The 22,175-nt window shown below is 35.1% G+C and overlaps 2 protein-coding genes across 3 annotated transcripts in view; one reads left to right on the top strand and one right to left on the bottom strand.

The window, feature by feature from the left end:
- LOC126839088 (uncharacterized) overlaps nt 1-22,175 on the top strand; it is a 121,154-nt gene that overhangs the window by 37,607 nt on the left and 61,372 nt on the right. For both annotated transcript variants that reach the window (XM_050574081.1, XM_050574093.1), the window contains exon 4: nt 4,736-4,818. The gene's annotated coding sequence lies outside the window, so the exon portion shown is untranslated. The remainder of the gene's footprint in view (nt 1-4,735; nt 4,819-22,175) is intronic.
- Nucleotides 186-6,189, bottom strand: LOC126840272 (facilitated trehalose transporter Tret1-2 homolog; the record flags this gene model as incomplete). Its single annotated transcript, XM_050575913.1, has 2 exons — nt 186-2,087; nt 5,892-6,189. Coding segments are annotated over 2 exons (1,668 nt in total), but the record flags the coding sequence as incomplete, so codon positions are not given.

Raw genomic sequence — 22,175 nt, forward strand, 5'->3', positions numbered from 1 at the left:
TAAATAACGCCCGTTTAGGTACACACTGTATACGTTAACACGATATAGAGACAATTTTGTGATAGTCGCCGTGCCAACAAAAATAATGTTCTAATAAATTAACAACCATCAATTGATTAAATAACGGTTGGAATAGGACTGGTATTCTGAACTAAACATTTGGTTATTGTAAAAATAAAAAATAATTTATAAAAATTGTTTGTATCGCAAATATATTTTTTTTTTTATTAATATTATGTCTAACACTATTCGGTATTTACAATATAAAAAAAATTACTTTATAACAATATGTATATAGGTTTATATATAAAATATTATTACATACTGTTTAATTACATTTTATTTGTTCCTAACGACTTAAAATATATATGGTTAAAACACTGGTGAATTGTTCGAGTATATTCGACGCGTGTCACTTGTATTGTTGTCCTCGATTGATTATGGTGTCCGAGAGGGGTGTTTCTTGGTTTTGCCGGATTATACCGTCCTCGTCGCATGTGCGCCTTTGGGAAATGCCAATCAAGAGCTTTCGGAAATCCTAGGCCTCTGGTAAAACGTCAATTAACGACTTTGCACGCACGCCACAACGTTGTTTCGCTAAGTCGCCGGCCAACTACCATATTATGTACAGTACATATACAATATTATGTATGAGGGTTTATGGTGGGTGGGGGGGGGGGGTTGGATTTATACAGAATGTTCAATGTCGTCGACTGTTTATACTCGAGAGGCGTCCGGGCCGGTAGTGATCCGCCGGTTGGGCGGCCGTTTGATGTTGCTGATCTCGTCCTGTATTTCGACAAACGTCTTGCCCTTGGTCTCGGGCAAAAACAAATAGATCAACACGAACGTGACCAGGCACCCGGAGCCGTACATGAAGTAGTTGACGTGTATGCCCCACTTGTCGGTGACCAGCTGGTACGTTTTGAGGCCCACGAACGATATGACGGTCAGGGTGATGGACGTGATGGCGCTGGCCAACCCGCGCACGTTGGACGGGAACATCTCGCCCTGCAGGGTGGGCACCAGCGGCCCCAGGCCAATGGAGTAGATGACGGCGAACGAGCCGATGGCCGTGAACGGTATCCACGCGCCCAGCGAGTCCATGCTGCCCCAGCTCTTGTAGTAGTACAGTCCGGTGATGAGTTCGAACGTGCCGCACCCGAAACACGAGAACAACAACAGCGGCCGGCGTCCCAGCTTGTCGACAAGATAGCCGGTGACGAATGTGGTGAGGAATATCAGCACGCCCAGCAGCATGGTGAACTGGTCCGGGGACAGCGAGTCCACGGTGTCGGCGTGCGCGAACGTGGACGACGCGTATGCCAGCACGGTGGTCATGCCGGACAGCACGTCGGCCAGGGCGACGATCTGCACGATCAGGAACGCCTTGCGGCTCACCCCCGAACCGAACAGGTCGGTCACCGTACCCTTGTTCTTCAGCTGCTTGTTCGCCTCGCCCTTGATGTGCAACAGCTCCTTGGCCACCATGTCCGGCTCGACGTCGCCCTGCAGCCACGCCAGCGCCTCGTGCGCCTTTTTGTCGTCGCCCCTGAGTACGTAGTAGTACGGTGACTCGGGGATCCACATGCAAGTGGCCAGGAACACGACCGGTATCAGTATGGAGTAGTAAGTGAGGTATTCGTAGGACACAAGCGGTCCGATACAGTATACGTACAGTATGCCGGCGTTCAGCATACCGTTAAAGAATGTACTCAGGGCGCCTCGAATGTTGTCTCCGGCTATCTCGCTGATGTAAATGGGCACCACCGTGGTGATGACACCTATGCACGCGCCCTGCAATAGCCGCACCCAGTATAGGGCGGTGATCGACCTGCCGACCAACACCATCAGCCAACTGATTATGTACAGCGGACCGCACATCAACAGACACGGTTTGCGCCCGACAGTGTCCACAAGTATGCCGACCGGCAGCGGCGACACCAAGTTGCCTAGCTCCAGGAACGCGATCATCCACGACTCCTGTTCGTTGGTCGTCTCCATTGTCAGCTGGCCGCTGGCCAATTTAGCCAACACCGGCGAAGGCCATCCCATCGACGTGCCGGCCATCATCACCGACAACGAAGCTGTAAAATAAATAAAAACTAAATAATAACGAATGAGTTACAAGTTTAACTTTTACTACATGATCAATTAACTTAACTAAGTTAAACATTGATGTTTACTTGAGTTAGCCAAAGTTTATATACAAGAAAATAAATAGTTTAACGATAAATTTATCTTCGGTTTTAAATAATTATATTTATTATAATTAATTTCATTAATTATACCTAGATTGGTTGAAAACTTAAAATTATCTTAAACTTATTAACGATATCTTAACCAGCCTTGCTCATCATAACCTCTACGCTGATACTACATAGCTAATCTTATTATCTTTAGCCATCAATTTGTAAGTTTTCAAAACTTACAATTTAAATTCACCCCAATCACAGCCTTTGCCGTTTCAAAGTTTTACAGTGTTAACCGGTTATGTAACATGTTTAATAGCTAGGTACCTCTTAAATGTTCATTGCTTATAACAAAGACATGATCTTCAAGTACAATGTACACGAGTGTTGTGATACACAACAAAGAAAAGGTAAAATATTTTGTTAAATCGACGCCGCGCCGTTTGGTTAGACAACACATTACACACACGTGCACGCAATGAATTGTATTAGCTGACACAAAAAAATACAATACAATAAGTATATTAGTTACAAAAATGCAGAAGAAATTGAGCTAGACCTAACCGAATTGATTAAAACAAGTAATACTTATTAAAATTGGGCTCTCTGTATAATTTGATTTATTTATGATTTAAACCACCTGAACGCTTTATTTAAAAACTTAGAATAGTCGAACCAGAATCTTATTTTCCACTGTTTAAAAATATTTTCGATACGGATTTAAAAACATGTAATTTAGTTTTTTCTAAAACCTTATTTGGAACCAGAACCGAAACCACCCCCTAAGGCTTGAATAGTTAAAATTTAAATTTTAAGTATAGTACATTATAAAATTAATAAAATCTAATATTTTAAATGACTTAGTCAGGTAAGAGGCTAATGTTAACTTGGGTTTCCATTTTCTCTTTTTTTTCTGGACTTCAATAAACAATTTTTTTATTTTCCATATGTTCTATAGTTATATACTACTATATGTTTATAGTACCGTTTTCTCCAATTTATTAGGCTAGGTTTACCTAAGTTAAGATATTTTGAAAATAATTCGGCCACTGGCAAACAGTTAAACGGCATGTGAAACAATTTATTCCTTGTGTCTAGCCGAACATAAACTAACCTAACCTTGACTATTCTTCAAAATTCCCCACACATTCAGTCATTACAACAATAATTTCTTTCATATTCAAACCTCAATTGATATACAAAATGCTAAGAAAATTAACACTCACAAAAGTCTAAACCTAAATTCTATTTTATCTTATTTTCTACAAAGTTGTAATAGAATTACACAAACTAGTACATATTATTGTGTTGTAAAAAATGTACATGAGTTTTTTTTTATAAGTTAATAGTAATTATTTACTACTAATTAGAAACGAGAGTACTTCACTTTTCCAGATATCTTAAAACTGTCAATTTATACCTCCAATATTAAAGTTTTGTAGTTAAATTAATTTTAACAACTTAAAAAAAAATAAGTAATAGCAATTACTAAAGCTAGGCAAGTTGATGATAATAATATAATGTTTATATTTTTAACGCCATTAAATCAAGCTAAACAAACAATTTGAACAAACAACTTAAAGAAAAATTGATTGAATGTAAAGTACATTTTTTGTAACATCTCAGCGATTGAAAAAATATACAAATAATCCATAATTGAACTAATTATATCTGGTCAATACAAAAGTTAAATTATTAAAGATAAAAAACAAATTATTAATTTAGAAAAAAAAAATGTTTTACAAAATATAAAATCAATTTTAATTAGGCAATCAGATTTTCATTAAAAAATACAGCGTAGAGTATTATTCAGACGGATAATTGTTTTGGCATCAATACAATTATTTTATTAAATAAAATAAGTTATAGTTTCCGTTTGTATGTAATTGCAGACATTGCAATAAAGAGTTCTATCGTTAAAATGATTATTGAATTCTTGCTACTAAATCAAATACTTAAATAATTATACATTTTGATAAGACAAAAAACGGACCACTCGACATGACGTGCTATACTACAACACAAGTTTAATAGCAAAAAAAAAAAAAAAATTAATACCATTCCTTTAGCCGCAGGTTTTTTTTTTAAAAATTAAAACTGATATTCGTCTAATTTGTTTTGTATATTTTACTACAAATGCTTTTTCTACATGTTTAGAATTTAACATAAATTAGTTTCTATTAAATTTAACTTTATTGGTCGTTTGAATTTTAGATTCAAAATAGTATTTACATCACGTTTCAGACTGTCCAATGAAATTTAGTCGAAGGACGCGCGTGCAGTTGGTTTGATAGGCTAAATTAGTTTATAGCTGTCCAGAAGATGGTTGCTGTATTATGTTATTTGTTACACAATTTACACTTGCCACTCTATGCTAACAATATATGACCCGAGTTATGAGAGATTAATGAATCTTGTGACCAGTTATTTTAGTTCTGAAAACGACTCAACAAGAGTTACTGTGAAATTGATTTAATTGACTAGACTTATACATAAACCAGCTAGATAAATATTTTAAAAAAAGTATTATTATTGTGTTTCAGAATAATGGAAACATTAAAAGACTTGGCAGAAGTTAAGCGGACACAGTTGAATGATTACCGAACGGACAGAAAATATTATCATAGTAAGTTTATTACTATTATGGCAGTAACTAATTAGGCAGGAAAATCAGAGACAATTAAGACATGCAGGTTTATGGAATTGACGAATTTAACTAAATGTTGAGAGAGATGATTTAGCTGACTTACTCCAAAATAGGGTTCAGATTTTAGTGTGTAATAATGCAAAAGTGAAAAATGAAAATCTATAATTTAGAATATTATTTTAAGGGGAAAAATCCTAATGACATCCAGACGGGTTAGAGAAAATTAGTTCTGCCGACAATATTTACTGTGAAAATTGTTTTCAACTGTAAACGGCCCTTCAACTCGGTACTTAGACCGGGATAACTAACATTAATGGCAATTAAGGTTTTTTTTTAATTTATTCTTGATTTAAAAAAAATTACTTTTTCCGGTCTGGATAAAAACGTGCAAATGACTATAATTATTTTTGTAACGGCCAAGTTGGGTTGAAAATTGTTTCATATATACATTTTCCTTTTATTTAAGTGTGCGTGTGAAACGCGCCGTGTGCTGGGAACGACGGGACGTCAATGGGCTTGAGCGTTCGAGCAAAGACTGCCTTTTGTGTGTGACCGCCGCGCCATTAACTTGTAACGGGTTAATGGAATTTCCCCACTCGGGTCCGTGTTTTCCACGACCCCGGCGGAAAGGGTCCCGGGCAAAAAAAATACATGTATAAACTTTTGATTTATGAAATATTATAGTTTGCCGTGTTCGTTGCCGGGTCAGGGCAATGCATTCGGACGATATATTATATTCCTGTACAGAGCATTAAGCACGTAAGACGGCCCCAAATCCGGTCGGTTTCCAATAAGAAAACACAAACTCCGCCGTCTATAAATAATTAACTATCAAACTACGACATACTAATGTGTATTATGTTTCTAAAGCATTGCCTAATACAATTAAAGCCTCGGCTATATTTTATAATTGAGTATATTTTTCATTTTATCATTTTAAAAGGGGGACTGAAATGTATTTTAAACATTGTTCTACCAATAATAATTGTGTACTCGATGGGTTCGAAACCGTAAACCACAGGCAGATGTCGATGGGTCGACGGGTTACTTACCGACAAAAGCGGCTAGGTACTGCCGGCCGGCGGGTTTGTCGAAGAAGCCGAACCGTTTGGCGGCATGGCCACAAGGAATGGTCGGCGGCTGGGGTCGACATGTAGTGGTTCCCGGGAACAGCGGCGGCGGCCGGGAGTCCGGAGCCTTGGCCGTGCCCGGGAACAGCAACGGTGTGGGCGCGGCGGCGGCGGCTGTTCCGGCGCGCCGGCTTGCAGCGTCCACGGCGACGCCAACGCAATATGTCGCAAAACGTCGGATGCGGCCGATCCGTTCACGCTGGTACCGCGGTCCGTTTGGCCGGAATCAGACATGCGACGCCGGTACTGTGCCGCTGACGGACTGTGTTTGGTGGATTGGTGCTGTCAAACCGGTGGCATAATTTATACCCGACGCGGCTGCGGCACCGGCCGTACGGGTGGTGGGCGTGAGCGCGTCACTCGCGGTTTTTCGTCCGTTTGCGCGCCACTCGTTTACATGGTTTAAGCCCGAAGATTTACGACGGCCACGACAAGCGACGGCGCGCACAACAAACACTCGTCGAGCTGCTCGCCGCGAGCGCATGAAAGCGTGGCACGGAATATGCGTTGCTATCCCGATGCAAATCCGACGATCGGGCCAACTCTGGACGGGTTACGTACTGGACAGTGTGCGGACGGGATGACCGACGTTAACGCACTGACTTGGAGAGGTTTTTTAAAAAACCAATTTCATTCTCGCCGTTATCTACAGGGGCCAATTGCTTTATCGCGGCAATTATTGTGTTACAAATAATAATAATAATAGTGTGCTGGCATTAAAGTAGTATCGCGCATAATAATATAATTCATATTTTACTATGTACGAATATTATTTCTTATTCGTCCAATCTGCCGCGACAGTGTAATAATAATTATATTGTTACAATATTATCAACAACGACCACGACCGACCATCGCTCGTCGTCGGTCGTCCAATAATTGCAATATAATAGAATTATTATGGCTCGGCCATGGGTTTGTACATGCACGCACAGTATCCTCCAATTTGATGCATGAACTATCACAATACACAGCACGGCGGTCAATACCACACTCCACCTTTCCTCCTGCCCTAAACTTGAAACTTCATTAACTTCAAAAGTAGTTATCCAAAACTGGTTATCGACCAGTCAGCATTTTTAGTACATTATTCTCAATTTAAAAAGTCAATGAAATGTTTGCGTTACCATTTAAGTTTCAAAAGTTTCTATCAAAAAAACTAAGTACGGAGGGTGGTTAAAACAAAAAACAAAATTGTGAAAAATTGAGATCTCATTGTACAAAAACAATAAGAAAAAAAACATTTTAATTTCTTATTAAACCCTATCAGATATTGAGTGGCCCGTGATAAATGAACCATCCTGTATAGTATACCCGTTTCATTGTCAATCTCCTATCCACTACCTCCCCTCTCTCTTCCCCTAGACTTGGTTTCAACGTAAACCGAACCTAATTGACTTCAGAAACACACTTTTACCGAAAACTTGTCAGCCGACTATTCGACAGCAATATTGACGTCGAGAAAGATCAGTTAAGGCTTAGTACTGTTTGGCGTGCCTGTTGAAATATACCCAAACAACACTTAAGGATCGAACTTAAGGTTTAGCTACATGGGAACACAATTCTGGACTCTCAGATCCAGATGGAGTATAGGCTAAAACGACAAATTACACACAGGTTTAATAAGGTTTCCATCGAAAATATTGGAAGCCGTTGCAGTTAATGATTAAATATTCATTTGCACAACTGCTAGCGTTTTTTCTATAGATAAAATAATTTCATTGTTCAATCAATACAACAGCATATCCACAAACGGCAATTATCATAATAATCCCAGTCGTACGGCCGCTTCCTATTATACGTGAGATCTACCTATTGTGTCTTAAATATTAATACATTTTTATATATTAACGTCAAAAGATAACAATATGTACATTTCATCTAGTAATTAATTATGAACAAAAATAAAAAATGAATTGTACCCTATCTTCCACAAGAAGATACAAAAAAATGTATTTTGATCGGTTTAAAACTGCCACTCGTGTGGAATAGTAGCAAGCAATAACAATAGTATTGTCTTTGTAATCATTAGGCTAAGTATAAATGATTACAATATTATGTTAAGTCATTTCGAGCGCTTTATGTACATCTTCAACAAAAACTGATTACAGCAATAATAATTATTATAAAAGTGATTTGTTTGGATGAAATAATCTTATTGTTTGCATTCGTCACCATTCGAATGAATACACTCGTTCAAACTACAATCTGTATCATAGTATACAATTAATTATAACTATTAATAGCTGTGTGTGTTTTTTTTTTGTTTAATTTGTACAAAATAACAGTGTAGGTTGGTTTATTATGATTATAGTAATTATTGTCTTCCGTTTGAAAACTATTTTCCCGCAATGATCAAAAATTAAAATGTATGCAAATTACTAGCTGTCAAGTGTTTGGAAACTGTTTGTGGGGTGCAGATAGCTCTTTAATCAGCCACCGGTTGTTTGTTCGGACTTGAAACGAAATTAAAGACATTTAAATAATATCGGGCTTCTCATTTAACGGCTCAATCAACACGGAGACGGCGATGAATTGAAAAACACTGTTACCTTCGACAATGAGCCATTTTCTAAACGAATAAACACTTTGTGGAGATCTAACGAAGTGATTGAGCGTACAGCGAATAAAAAAATCTATAAATGATAGTGTATAAGTGATACTATATTTTATACTTGTATTGAGATATAAAGCCGCCATACACTAATTTATAATAGCTATACAAAAACACAATTGCAATAGCAAGACTGTTCTCTCAGAATGTATTTATGTCTTCAACTTATAAGTCGCCTTTAAAAAAGCCCAAAGTAGTAGAGGACATTCGTTTGTTCCTTTTTTTGTTTGAATTTAAAAATTGCCTAATCCGTTATTATGTAACGTTGTGTGTGTTCACTTAAAAGCAGCGCGTGTACACATTAAACCACACCGTGGTTGCATAATTAATTAAGAACTCTGTTTTAAACGCAATAATATAAAAAAAAAAAATAGTAGTAGTACAAATATACCCATCGCGCAGGCATTAACGTCATTACTGTGTTGTCACACGAGGTTCGCAATCTTACAAGATAAGACCTGGCAAGACATTGTACTGATTATTATTAGGCGAGGGATAAAGTGTTATTTCCTTCTTAATCCTCATTGTAATCTCTTTTGCACACAAGGTCGAGGTGCGTCAAGATAGAATCGCCCTAAAGCGATTTTTTTATCATTAAAGAAAAACGAAAAACCCAAAGCGCATAATTTTAATTCAGTGTATTTTTTTTTCACACTAAGTATAACAGCTGTTTTGACTGTCAAATGCTGTAAATTGTACAATTTTATTTTCCCTTTCAGAATATTGATACCGTACACATAATATAATGTATTGAAATTGCCACAAATTCACAACACCAATTAAATAAAACTGTTTGTATTGTAAATTTAAAATTGTCTTCTGTAACAGTATTGAATAGTGTGCTGTGTCTTACCTACACGGTCAGGTCAGCTCGCCTTGAGGCTCTACATAGTAGATTTAAAACAAAATTAAAAAGGCATTTTTGTTATACACGGTAGGTATTTGTTTAAAGTGTTTTTTTTTTCGTCTGACATTTTTATTTATTGTGCACAATGTTATTGTGTGGAGGATTATTGAGCAAGAACCGTTCATGCGTTTAACAAACGGTTATCCTCATCGATTGTGAACAAAGATAAAAGTGGTTGTAAAAAGTAATGAAAACGAACAGGAAAAGCTCTCCGGTGGACATCCCGTTGCCACACTAGCTATTTTAAAATTAAAAAAATTATTTTGAAAAATAAAAACAACCTCTAATATTGTATAAAATACACACTACACTTTTTGAACTAAAAAATGAATACCAACGAAATACAGTACAATTTTCGAGGTATATTCAGATTGTCATTTTACAAAATTTAATTATAATGTTATAACGACAACACTTAACAGTTATCTTGCTCTTGCTTAAGCTTAGAGACATGTGCGACATTTGGTTTGTGTATCGATGTAGTTTTCAAAAGTATGTTAACCTTTCAAAAGTAGTTTCTTAAAATAAAAAAAAACATTTGTGTCAATTTATCATGCGATAAGTCGCTGAAAATCCCAATAAGTAATGGATATTAATTCCTTTACAAACTACAGATAAAACGATTATATAATATACATACTTATAAGTTCTTTATCGGATCATCCGTTGAAGTTTCGTCGTCAATTTGAACGGTTCGGTCGATTTCGTTGAAATTACAAAAGTTTTCCATAGATAAATCCATTCTTAGCTCTAGTTAGCATTGGTATAACCTTTTTGTTTTCGCATAAATCCTTTCAGTTTTTTTTTTCCTAAGACGGTTACTGAAAAACACACTTATGTTCGGTCCATTTGACTTGGATAGAAAGTTGCCCGAATCCTACGATAAAAAAAAAAAAATAAATCTAAACTAAATTAAATGTCTTAGAATTAATGATCGTATCGCAAACTTGTGGTAAACAAGTACATCAGGTTTGTTGGCCATTACTTGTCTGCAAAAAAAGATCTATGGGCTGGTGCAAAAACTATAAAGATGTACTATTATTATTGTATTATAAAGCTTAGCATAAAACAAAAATAGAAACCAGACTCGCACAATTACACATAGATAATAAAGATACAAATAAATCTCACGACAGCCCTATATTATGTCCTCTTTATAAGTATGTACATTCAAATGCATAGTATAATGTATAAAATAAGGGACAGTCGGTGTGACATGATTTGCCGCAAAATGACGCACCACCGGTGCAATGGGATATAATTTAAATAATAATAAATAATGATTTTTATGACTTTATAACCCAGCCTAACCTAAGCTATGGTGTTTTGCACAAGAAATTTATTCAAAAATTTGTTTGAGACCTTTACTTTCATTATTATTATAGTATAATAAGCTGTTGTCGAGGTACTCAAACGGTACTTGGGATTTTTTACCGGCTGAAATATTATTGCTAGACAAATTTAAAATACAATCCTTATTAGGTGTATTATATTTTAATGATCGAATAAAAAAATTGAATCGATAAATAGATAGGATCGAGATTTATAACACTCAGACATTCACTCATAACGTTATTATCTTTTCGTTGCTTAAGAAGTGTATGAAATCTTAAGCATGTTGTAACACCTGCTTGTTAATATATATATATATATATATATAATTTTATTATATAGTCTTCCGAGTGTTTTATTGACATATTATTATTACGTTGTAGTGATTTCAATATACAAATGTGTACTATACTGTTAAATAATACTATCGTGTGCTTATATTTTGTACGCTTGATCTATTTTGAGTTCAAGTACAAAGTTAAGTATTATTATTAACGAACCACGTGTGTTTGAACCCCCGCCTCAAGTTTGACATAGGAACTATTTTGTACGCTGTTCAGAAAGTCTACCATTATATTATATTGTACACGGAAGTTTGGAACAAGCTTAGGCCAATCCGTGTTCTGTAGTATTGTATTATTCAGTGATTGAAACTATCATTACTCATTGCACAGGCCGTGGCAAACCAAATGACACACCGACAAATAAATAGTTGTAATTAAAACCTAGTTGATAAGATAGCAGTGGGAATGTAGATATTAGGAATGACACGTCATGATAGAGTGGGTTTACTAAAATTTATTGTCGTTGATGTTTTTATGATAAATATTGTGTTCTGTGCGCTAATCCGTGCACGTGATGGGACTACCGCAAAGCTGTTTGCCGAGTGGTGGTCCAAGCGCGAATTTTTCGGGAAAGTTTTCTCTGGGCGTTATTGAATTTTGAAAATTAAGTGAGAGCCAAATAGTTGAAAACCGCGCACGTTATCTCGGTGATCTGCACGCCGTTCCCACCAATCGTACATCATCCGGTAATTCAATAATAGGCGACCCGGAACAAAGTTTCCGGCAAACTTTACAACCCTCGGGTTTCCCTTATTTATTATTCGGTTTGCCTTACCCCTCAGCGGGAGGTTGTAATCCGGCCGACTATTTGCACTAATGTAGATCCCCACTAATGTAAAAAAAATAACACATTCGCAAACGTCACGATTTAATGGTCATAATATAGGTACCTACTTATTATTATTGTAGTACATTATATAAACCCACCCTGACCCAGACAAGGACAACAGCTATGCCACGACAACCTTGGGAACTTTTAAGTTAACCTACACGTTAACACGAAATACCTTAAGTCGTTTAGCAAAAGTATAAAGTACCTTAGTGGAGTTTAAATTTCTACGGTTCAACCGTCATTCGCTGACCGGGTGTGGTTTTACAATGACGGAGTTCCTAAGAGCATTTGAAACCGAGTGAGTTTTGATTTGTTGTGTAATATAATCGTCTTTGATTGGAGACAATGAATGCAATTGGTTAGTTCAATTGCCGGCCGACAAGCGAAGGCGATTGAAATAATCAGAGATGTTTACTAATTTCTCTGTGCAGTCTAATTTAAATAAAGTTACCCGAAGTTTCGTCGTCACAATACATTCGAATGTACTTTGATGGAGCCTGGCGAACTCGCTGAGACCGCTACTAGCTGTTACTGGTTAGAGTATTTTAGACAAGACATGATACTGCTTGGCAAAATTAATCAAAACCATCTCTAAAGCTAACGGTGGGTATATTATTAAAATCCGCTAGCCAGTTAAAAACAGGCCTAATGTACTAATACAATTCCAAAAACTGTACAGTATATTTATATGAAAACATGATCTCTTTATAGAAATATTGGCAATGAAATGTATTAGAAATATTAACAAATATAAATTAATATAAGGGAGAGAACTTTGTATTTTAATAATACTAAACAAAAGTTAATTTTTTTTATTGTAGTACAAAAATATATTAGAATATCATTTTAATTTTAATATACTTTGTTTTTAGTACTGTGTAAGTATAAACTTTAATAGCCGTTTTCATTTATTTTGTATTGGAATTAACGGCGCTAGCATAGGCAAATAAACGGCATTCTTGTTTATAACGCCGTGTTTTATTGTATATCTGCCATTTGTTATAAATTATGTTTTTGTACAAAATTTCAAATGTTTGAAATATTTCACTTAACATTAAAATGTTGCAATTTTGAACTATACTCATTTAATTACTTTTTATTTTCCTTTTGTCGTTGGAATTTGGGCGTAAAAGAAAACTACCGAAATTTAACATTGCTAATGTCATTACAGTCTGCTTATATAATATGAATCATATAATAAAAAAAACCTACGAAATAAAATTAATATCTCTGTTTTTCATTGTCTTTCGGTTTACAATACCTGTTCAGTGTAGCCTAATAATAGACAAATATCTGGTTTCTTTTATACGTCTTATTTCTGTGCGTTTAGAAATTCTTTGTTATGTCTTCTCGTGCGGCTTTCAAACTAGGTCCTTTCTAATCGATTTTACCGACCTTTATAATCCTCTAGTTATATTTTCCACGAAGAAACCAATGAGCTGCTTGTTTCATGCTTTCAATGGCTTGTAATCGAGCATATTGTTCGGTGTATATATAAAATATATGGTTTAACCGTTGTTTTTTTCATTTACCCTTAACATTAGTTGACAGTGCCCAGATCATTTGGTCAAATATTGCTTATATTGTACCCCTTAATAAATAGCCACCCCCCCCCCCCTTCAGCTACAGATAACTATTTAAGGTTTATACATGTTTCATTTAATCAGACGCGTCATGTGCCCACTCGATACTTGACAATATGTTATTGTTTAGAAAATCTAGTCTAAAAAAAAAAAATCAACTTTTATTTATTTATTTTCCGTCGCCATCCGAAACATTATCCGGCTGCATCTAATAACGTCGTGTGCCGAAATTACTTTTTTGGTGACATGAATAGTTTTTCTTGGCAATAAAAACACCCTATTGCCACTATACTGTCCGTGTGAGGGCGGTGGTTAAATTTATTGGAAACACATTTCGCGTGTACACCCCTTGTGTGTGTGTGTGTGTGTTGTATACACACACAGGAAGAGCCGTCGAAAGATTTGTGGGTCAAGTATGACCGTGTCTGGTAGCACATCGATTCATCTTCAACGGGGGAGGGGAAAAAGCCACCCCTCACACTGTTTGTGCTTGGCCTGGGGCGAGTGGAAAAAATTGTTCTCTGCTTGTGCTCCGTGTGTGTGTTTTTTTTACTTTCTGTGTTCTCCCAAGACATAAGGGCACTGAACCAATCTCGAAAGTCCATTGTCACAATGTCCTACCTAGAACTGCCGAAAGGGTTGATTTCGGGGAGGGGCATATAGTTTGTTGGTAGAAATATATAAATAAGCATCTGGTTCTCTGTAATGTGACGATCATGCGATGTACAAGGTACACATTATTATTAATATTGTTATGATAACGTTATTGCACTGCTGTTATAAGTCCTGTGCAGTATACCTGTATGGCATGGCGTTGCGTGACTGCTACAAAACAAAACTTCATTGCACGTATAGCGTTTAAAACGTTATCGATTTACATTCTGTGAACTATATTGTAACGAGTTGTACAAACGTCATATTATTATTTGCACGAAAGCGAACAAAACGTAATAATGTTGTACCCATACTCTTTACAATGCACAAATTATTAGATAATTATATGTTTTTTTCCCATTCATTTTTGTTGCAACACCGAGCCAATGTTTTTTATTCAACGCAAAAAATATAATATTAACAATCAAAAGCTGCTGTAATTTTATGGGAATATGTTTTTTAACTACCTAAAATTGTTAATTATTCAACAGAAAAAAAACCGTACAACCAAAACTAAACTGTATTTAAATTCATGATTAAACTTGAACGAAAAATATAATTTCTATTGTACTTTGCACCTTTCGTAATTAAACTGCGAATAATTTAAACGCATAAAACCGCGGGACTGGTACATGTAATCGCATTCATAATTTATCAAAAACACATATTTTGACCAAAAATGACATACCGTCCAAACTAACGGCTAGGTTTGGTTTTTTTTTTAATAAGTTCACCAAGTCGTTTAATTAACATTTTCATCCATTGCGTGGTTTTAACTTGGATGCCAAGTCGAGAAAGCAACTTGGAATGATGTACATCCGAAGATCTATTTACTGCCTTCAAATCAATAACTGCCCTACTGCGGTAGAAAAGTGTGTAATAATATGCACTTGATTTGGGAACAACATACATTAGCTATATAATAGCTTGTGCCACCGCACCGAGATAATAACAATATAAATTACCCGTGTGTTATTGTAATATCGATTTGGAAACCGACTTTGCCCTCTAAGTTTTGCATTTTCTTTATAGCTAGACTATATTTTGATACACGAGTTGATTTGTGTGGGAGGGAGAGGACAATTAGGTCGACGGTAATTGATTGGGAGCGATAATCAATCATAGGACGTTTTTTTTTTATTTTCCTTTAGTTATATTGTATTATTAATATCTGTTCATTTGAATCTTTGCCTTGGAAACGTCTGGTAATCCATTTATCCGGTCACGGGTGTAATACGAAACGCAATAGGAGGACATGACAATATCGAGACGACAAACCAGACAAATAAGAAACGTAACACCACTCGACGACTCACCGGCAACGGCCTCATTAGACATTTAAACGGACAATATATTATATATATTTTTTTTTTTTCAATTTGGTATTATTATTATTATAAGGTTTCTTTCACTGCCGGTAACGTCGCCGTGTATTAAACATGCACACACATATATTAAAATAAAAATGTAATACACATGTTATCATTATGCGTGTGTATGTATCTTGCGCATGGAATCAAAACGCTTCGATAATAGCTGACCTAGTTGTCGTTTAATGGCGAAACAGCTGTAATGATGTGTATAGGTACAACGAATGGAAACGATTCCATAAGTACACGGTTTTGGTTATGATCATAATATTATTATAATAGTCTACGAACACCACCTGCAAGGCAAACCGTGAAACAAATCGTGTACTCACAAAATTATTGCAAAATCCGTCCGGCCATATTATTATCATTGTCCATGTTCACACAGTCTTCCAATATTAGCTTCGATGCGGATCTGAGATGGTATAGTGGATCTGAGCAGGTATTGTTTTTACAATAATATTATTATGTGTTTTTTTTTTGTGTCAGGACCCACGATATTTCGTGAAAGGATCTTTAGTGGGCCAAAAATAGTTCACACATTCTCCTTTAAAATAGATAAAAACTACTCAGTTACAGAGGTAAATGGTAACACTTTCAATTCAAATGTACATTTATATTATATATTATTTTTGAAAACAACATATTACAAATGCCAATATTTAACACTTCATTGCCTATTGTAGTGGAAATTAAATGTAATTGCCAGAGCAATAAACTGTATATCTACCGAATTATCTTAAAAAAATATTCTATTTCAATCAAAATGTTTGTTTACATTTACTGATATAATATTATATTTGGAATTTCAAGTGTAGGTTAAGATGTGTTTTCTTTATTGTTATCATCTCACAGATCTAATTGGTTGTTTTCAATGGAACAACAGAGTAGGTAGGTACTATGGAAAAGGTGCGATCAATGAGTTATAAAATTATATCATATAGGAAAAAAAAAACTACTAAGCTTTCCTATAAAAACGCATACAAGTTTTATGAGTTTTATATTTCCGTCATTGTGTATCGTATTACAACAGCGCGTTGTATTAAATTACTATAAAAATATATCATTTGCAATTATTGCGTTGTATGTAACTGAAAACGTCTGCACGTTATTGAGTAGCAATATTAATTATTGAAAAACATATAGAAATTACATCCAACGATAAAATTAAATATTAATACCTTTTTTTATTATACAGCCCTTATTTTAAAATATTTATGTATACCATCGGGAAAAGTCGTTTATGAGGTGAAATAGTTACCTCGAAACAGATTATCTAAGTAGAATTTATTATTAATATTAAGAAGTGGACATTATGCTATTAAAGAGTTGTTTTACGTTGCTTCGCTCGCAGATCCCTTTTACATCTAACCGCCATCTCATCCGTATCTAATGCCCATCCCAACCCCTTCTTCATGCCATACATACAAGAAGCCAATAATTGTGATCTTATAATTTTGTACCTACTCAAGCGAATAATACGTCTCTCGACTTTTTCCTCGACCAGCAATAGAAAATAATTAAAGATTGCTCTCGTTCGATAACAAAGCCAGAGACTTCGGAGCCCAAGTCCTCGAGGCTTATAGATACAGCCATTAAATCGGTCAATGGGACCTGTGCGTTTAGTTGTATTCCTGTAGTGACAACGGCGAATGTGGTGTTAAACGAAACGTTTCAGCTGTAGATTTTATATCATATTATTATTGACAATGGTCACTTGTCGACTATCAGTCGGGACGTGCACTAAAGCACTTGCAACAGATTAGTAATAATACTCTTCCTTTGAGCCGTCAATTGCAAACAAAGAATATAGACTTGGTCTAAGCTCTCAAATGTAATAGAAGAGTTTTCAAAACAAAAATTGTTGTTAAGGCCTACATTTAAACATCAGTTTTGATTTAACAAGAACCCGGCAACAACCGACAGTGCTCCTAGTGGAACACTGAGCTGTCAAACTAAACAACAAAGGGGTTGTCGAACATGAAATTTGAAAAAAAACCATTAAATCTCCTTAAACGAAAAATGAAAGAAAGATCCCTATTATATTACAATAATATATTATGTAGATATACCGTCTTGGTAGAAGAAAATCAGAAAATACTTTTTTTCTCTCAACAATATGGACCGCAACAAAATAGGAACAAAATCCCTATGGATAGACACGGATTCTTTTTTACTTTTCTTTTGAATTCCCTGCAGATTTGCAAGTGTACTAGGCAGTACAATATATAGAACAAGAATCGATAACTAGATGGATGTGTGAAGTGATTACAGACAAGGCAATTAGAAGCAGTTACAGTATAATAAGCAGTTAGAACGTTCAGAAGCATCTTTGGTGTAAAATCACTCAAAGTATTTTGTAATACAACTTGAACTTCTGGTGTTAAGTGCTTTGGGTATTAACATTTTTTAATTACGGGTTATTTAAAGCCCGCACTACATTATGTGATTAAGATAAAGTGCAGCATCTCTCCCGAGTCAATTTTTCATACCGGACGACCATAAAGTTAAAGAAAGCGTACAATAGTTTTTCTTGAGGAATTTTCCTGTGTCACGCTTTGGCCAAAACAACATAAAATAATATGTAACTTGTCAGTGAGAAAAAGATTATGCTACCACGTGTTAAAAACGAGCCCAAGGGTCACTGCAGCATATCAATGAGATAACGAACTTTTTACAATGACCATGCTTTATTATACTTAAAAGGTAGAAATGAAGGTCAATAATTTACCTTTCACAGTTACAATAACACCGAACGGTACCATTAAGTCCTACACACCGGTCAAAAACAACTTACAGCATCCCCAATCGGCTACTCGACGATTTCCTTTTGGAGTGGCGATAAGACAATTAATTATTTTCTTAATTCCTGTGCATATTTTTGTCCATTGCCATGGAAACCCTAATGGTCTTTCCCTTTTTCATTGTGCAAGCGCTAGTGTAGCAATAGTTTAGCAACTGCGGTTCGGAAAACATTACGGTTTGTCCCTCGTGAAACATGTACAGCGTTAACTGCATATAATATATATATATATATATATAGTGTAAATATTATATTTCATTTGAATTTATACGCGCGGGGGGTTAAGCACCGAGACGGCATTTCCCCCAAGTACATAGATGGTAAAAACAAAATTAAGGCTCGCCCGGGGTTTCGAATTTCAACAGAGCCGTGTGTGCCCTGCATTCCCTAGGGATTTTTAACGCACTTAACTACTTATTAAACGACTACCGGGCCTAAGGGGACGACCCAGATTGGTGTGCGTGTGTCCAAACAAAACGATTTCCACACCTATCCGAACAGCGTGGCCACCGCCAATGCGTTCTTGTAGACATCCACAGTAAATAATTCAGAGGTATTCTTACCTCTTTGCCCACATCGCTTATAAACACTGTAAGGTTCACGACAATCCACACATTTATAACGGTATATTTCCTGGCCTCGTAAGCCATAGTTAATCTCCATCCCTTATTCTTATGGGAGTTGAATATGTCATCTTTGATCCGGTCTGGTAGGCTTGTTTAAAGTCCACAAATTGTGAAAACACATCCTGGTTAAATTTTTTTCCACCATTTGTTTGATGGTAATCTCTTATTATCTTCTCAGCATGGCTTTACCTTGGTTAGTAAGCACTTTGTATTAGGACACGTACCTACCTACTAAGAAGTCACAGTTGTGTCAGTTAGTCGTGGAAACAGATACGGTTTTCTTTTTTGTACATATTGTAAATAAAATACCAAGCCCTCAGCAGCGTGGCTTAATATACAAAACATAGAAGTGTTATTTATTTCATAAACAATAGACTTATGTTTGAAGAGCTGTTGTGGGGGAGAAATGTAAGAGCATTTATTATATTATTCATACCGGAAAACTGCGAGTAACTCGAAGCTTAGTGAGGTTAAACACATTTGAAAGTACTTTAATGGTACAATTTAATCCAGAGCTTTTTTTCTCCTAACAGAATGAATAAAAATACTGAATAATTTTAGTTAAGCGTTTAAATAATAAAAAATACTTCCATAAATATATACCACATAATAATTACCCACTTGGCTTCGAGTGGACAATTTCGTTGATAATTTGACTTACTCGTGAAAAATCCTTTCCATTAGTCCATACAATAATTTTATTATTATTAAGTAATAATACCAGTTCTCGACATTAATTTTTTTTTTCAATTTTAGCACAAAGAATTGTAAAAATATTCTTTATATACATATTATATAATTTTAATTTACTTACTCTTCCTATTTATCATTAGTTAAAGAGCACTACACTCATAACTTCATACGTATAACTAATATACTAATTATAATATATGTAAATCAGTAAAAAAAAATACCACCAGTAATATTATTAGGAACGTGGAAATCAGCACTTAAATAAATACCGAGTGCTCTATTCATAATTATTATTTCTAAAATATTCATATTATGTATAACATGTATGATAATAATACATGAATAATGGAAATATAACAAAACTGAACAAAAACCGGAATCATTTTTTATTTTATTTCAGCGTGAGACCTTTTGAATCTCATCATGTTTGGCTGGTAGATAAGCTTGCGGCTTTATTCATATATTATGTACTTATGTGGACTTTTTAAAACGCTGAACAAATTAATCTCTTTACACGGTAGTGTTATTGAGTGCCTGGAAATCGTTAACCGGTATTAGGTATCAATTATTCATTATTAATATTATTTCCATTATTGATCAACAACAAATCAAAAACTGTGCACAACTCGCATTAATTTACTCGTGTTGGGTTGATCAGGTTAAAATTTACATAATATATTACCATCACTGTTCGGCGACAGAGATTGAATTTCTTACTTCTATAAGTACAACAACCATGCACTAGTTACTTCATGCACTAGTATACCTTGTCCAAATTAAACCAAACCATAACTTTGTTCCTATAAGTGTGCGATGAAAAAACAACAAACGCACTGAATGGACATTTTATTTTTGCCGTATTTTATATTATGATTTAAATTATTGCAAGTGGCGGATTAAACAGTATACTGATATTATTTTACAAAATATAAAGTATCGCAATGTTATCCGAACACATTAAAGCAGCGACCCCGAGCAATATATGATTATTATAATAAAGAACAGGAAGTGAAAATCGCATAGAAATCGTGCGTTAGATCCATATACTGCACAAGGACGGAGTTTGTATCCAGGGTCGTATTCACTATACTTGTGGCCCTTTTATTTAAAAAAAAAAAATCAATTTTTGTATTTCTCAATATATAAGTATTTGCCGGGCTAATTTGAAACTGCTATGGATTGAAAACTCATTTTCCAAATTAATAAAAACCAGTACCTACCAGGTTTTTCATAGTAGTTGTATGAAGTGTTTTATAACAACAAAATATATTTTATCCTCCTTAAATAAATTAGAGTTAGTCGTCAAAAGTCTCTCTCTCTCATCATCATACATCTTTAGCTCTAAATAACGAGCCTACGTTTGTTAAACAACACCTCTGACAACACTCTCATCTCAACCAATCTCTTACACACAACTAATAATTACGCCAAATGCTCTAAAATCATTTCTCCATGTTCTTTACCCATCACTTGTCAAGTATAACAGATTCTCGCTGTTTCATCATTGTTTAATTTAACCTCCAAATTTTCTATTTTAGATCTGACTATTCTCAAGCTATTTTCATAATTTCTTTTTTCTGTCCTCTTGAAATACTATGATTTTTTTTTTTTAAGGACTTGTTTTGTTACATTTTTTAAAGGTTTTTAATATTTAAACCTCTTTTTGTCTCTCTCTCTCCGTAGTTATCCGACTCTTTATGTACGGTACACTGATTTTTTTTTTAATACTCGCTTGTTATGATACTTTGATACCTTGGTTACTACAGTATCGTTTGTACAGTATATATATGTGTACTTAAGGTCAAAAACGTTGTATGAAAAAAATCAATGTCCTCTCCACTCTCTCACACGGAAACGTTCAAAGCTATTTAAACTGGCACTACTATAGTTATTAAAATTACAATTGTTTGAATAATGTTTACATATTTTTATTTGAATCCAATAAAACCATCTGCAAGAAACATTTATTGAAAAAAGATATATTACAGTAGTTAAAAAACAAGTACAACTTGTTCTACACCTATTATAGACCATGTGAATGGTGTGTTGATTAATACTTAAAGTGGATGACCCTTAAGTGGTTTTAAATCGTTTAGATTATCTATATTCTCGACACGTTATGATTTCAATGGTAAAATTGTAGACAACAACATTGGTTTTAGGTATTTAATCATTGCCCTCACTAATCCGTATGCACAATATTGGACCCGTGGAATGCTGTTCTCAACGAAGCTGTAAAATTAGTATAATTAAAAAAATAAATAAAAATCATCACAGTCTCGATTGCCAAGGTGTTTCCGATCCCATTACTAAATACATGTTCTATTTAATTAGGTATATGTTTTTACTAAGGTACTACTATGTATTATAAGTATAGACTTTCAAATTTATGATATTTTAGCACGCAGATACTTATCATTAAATTGAAGTGGGTAAAACATTGTACGT

Source organism: Adelges cooleyi, unplaced genomic scaffold (assembly GCF_023614345.1).
Source record: "Adelges cooleyi isolate 19-005CV unplaced genomic scaffold, UGA_ACOO_1.1 ACOO_flye_CR_arks_rails_tigmint_CR_PRNA_108, whole genome shotgun sequence".
Classification (NCBI taxonomy): Eukaryota; Metazoa; Arthropoda; class Insecta; order Hemiptera; family Adelgidae; genus Adelges; species Adelges cooleyi.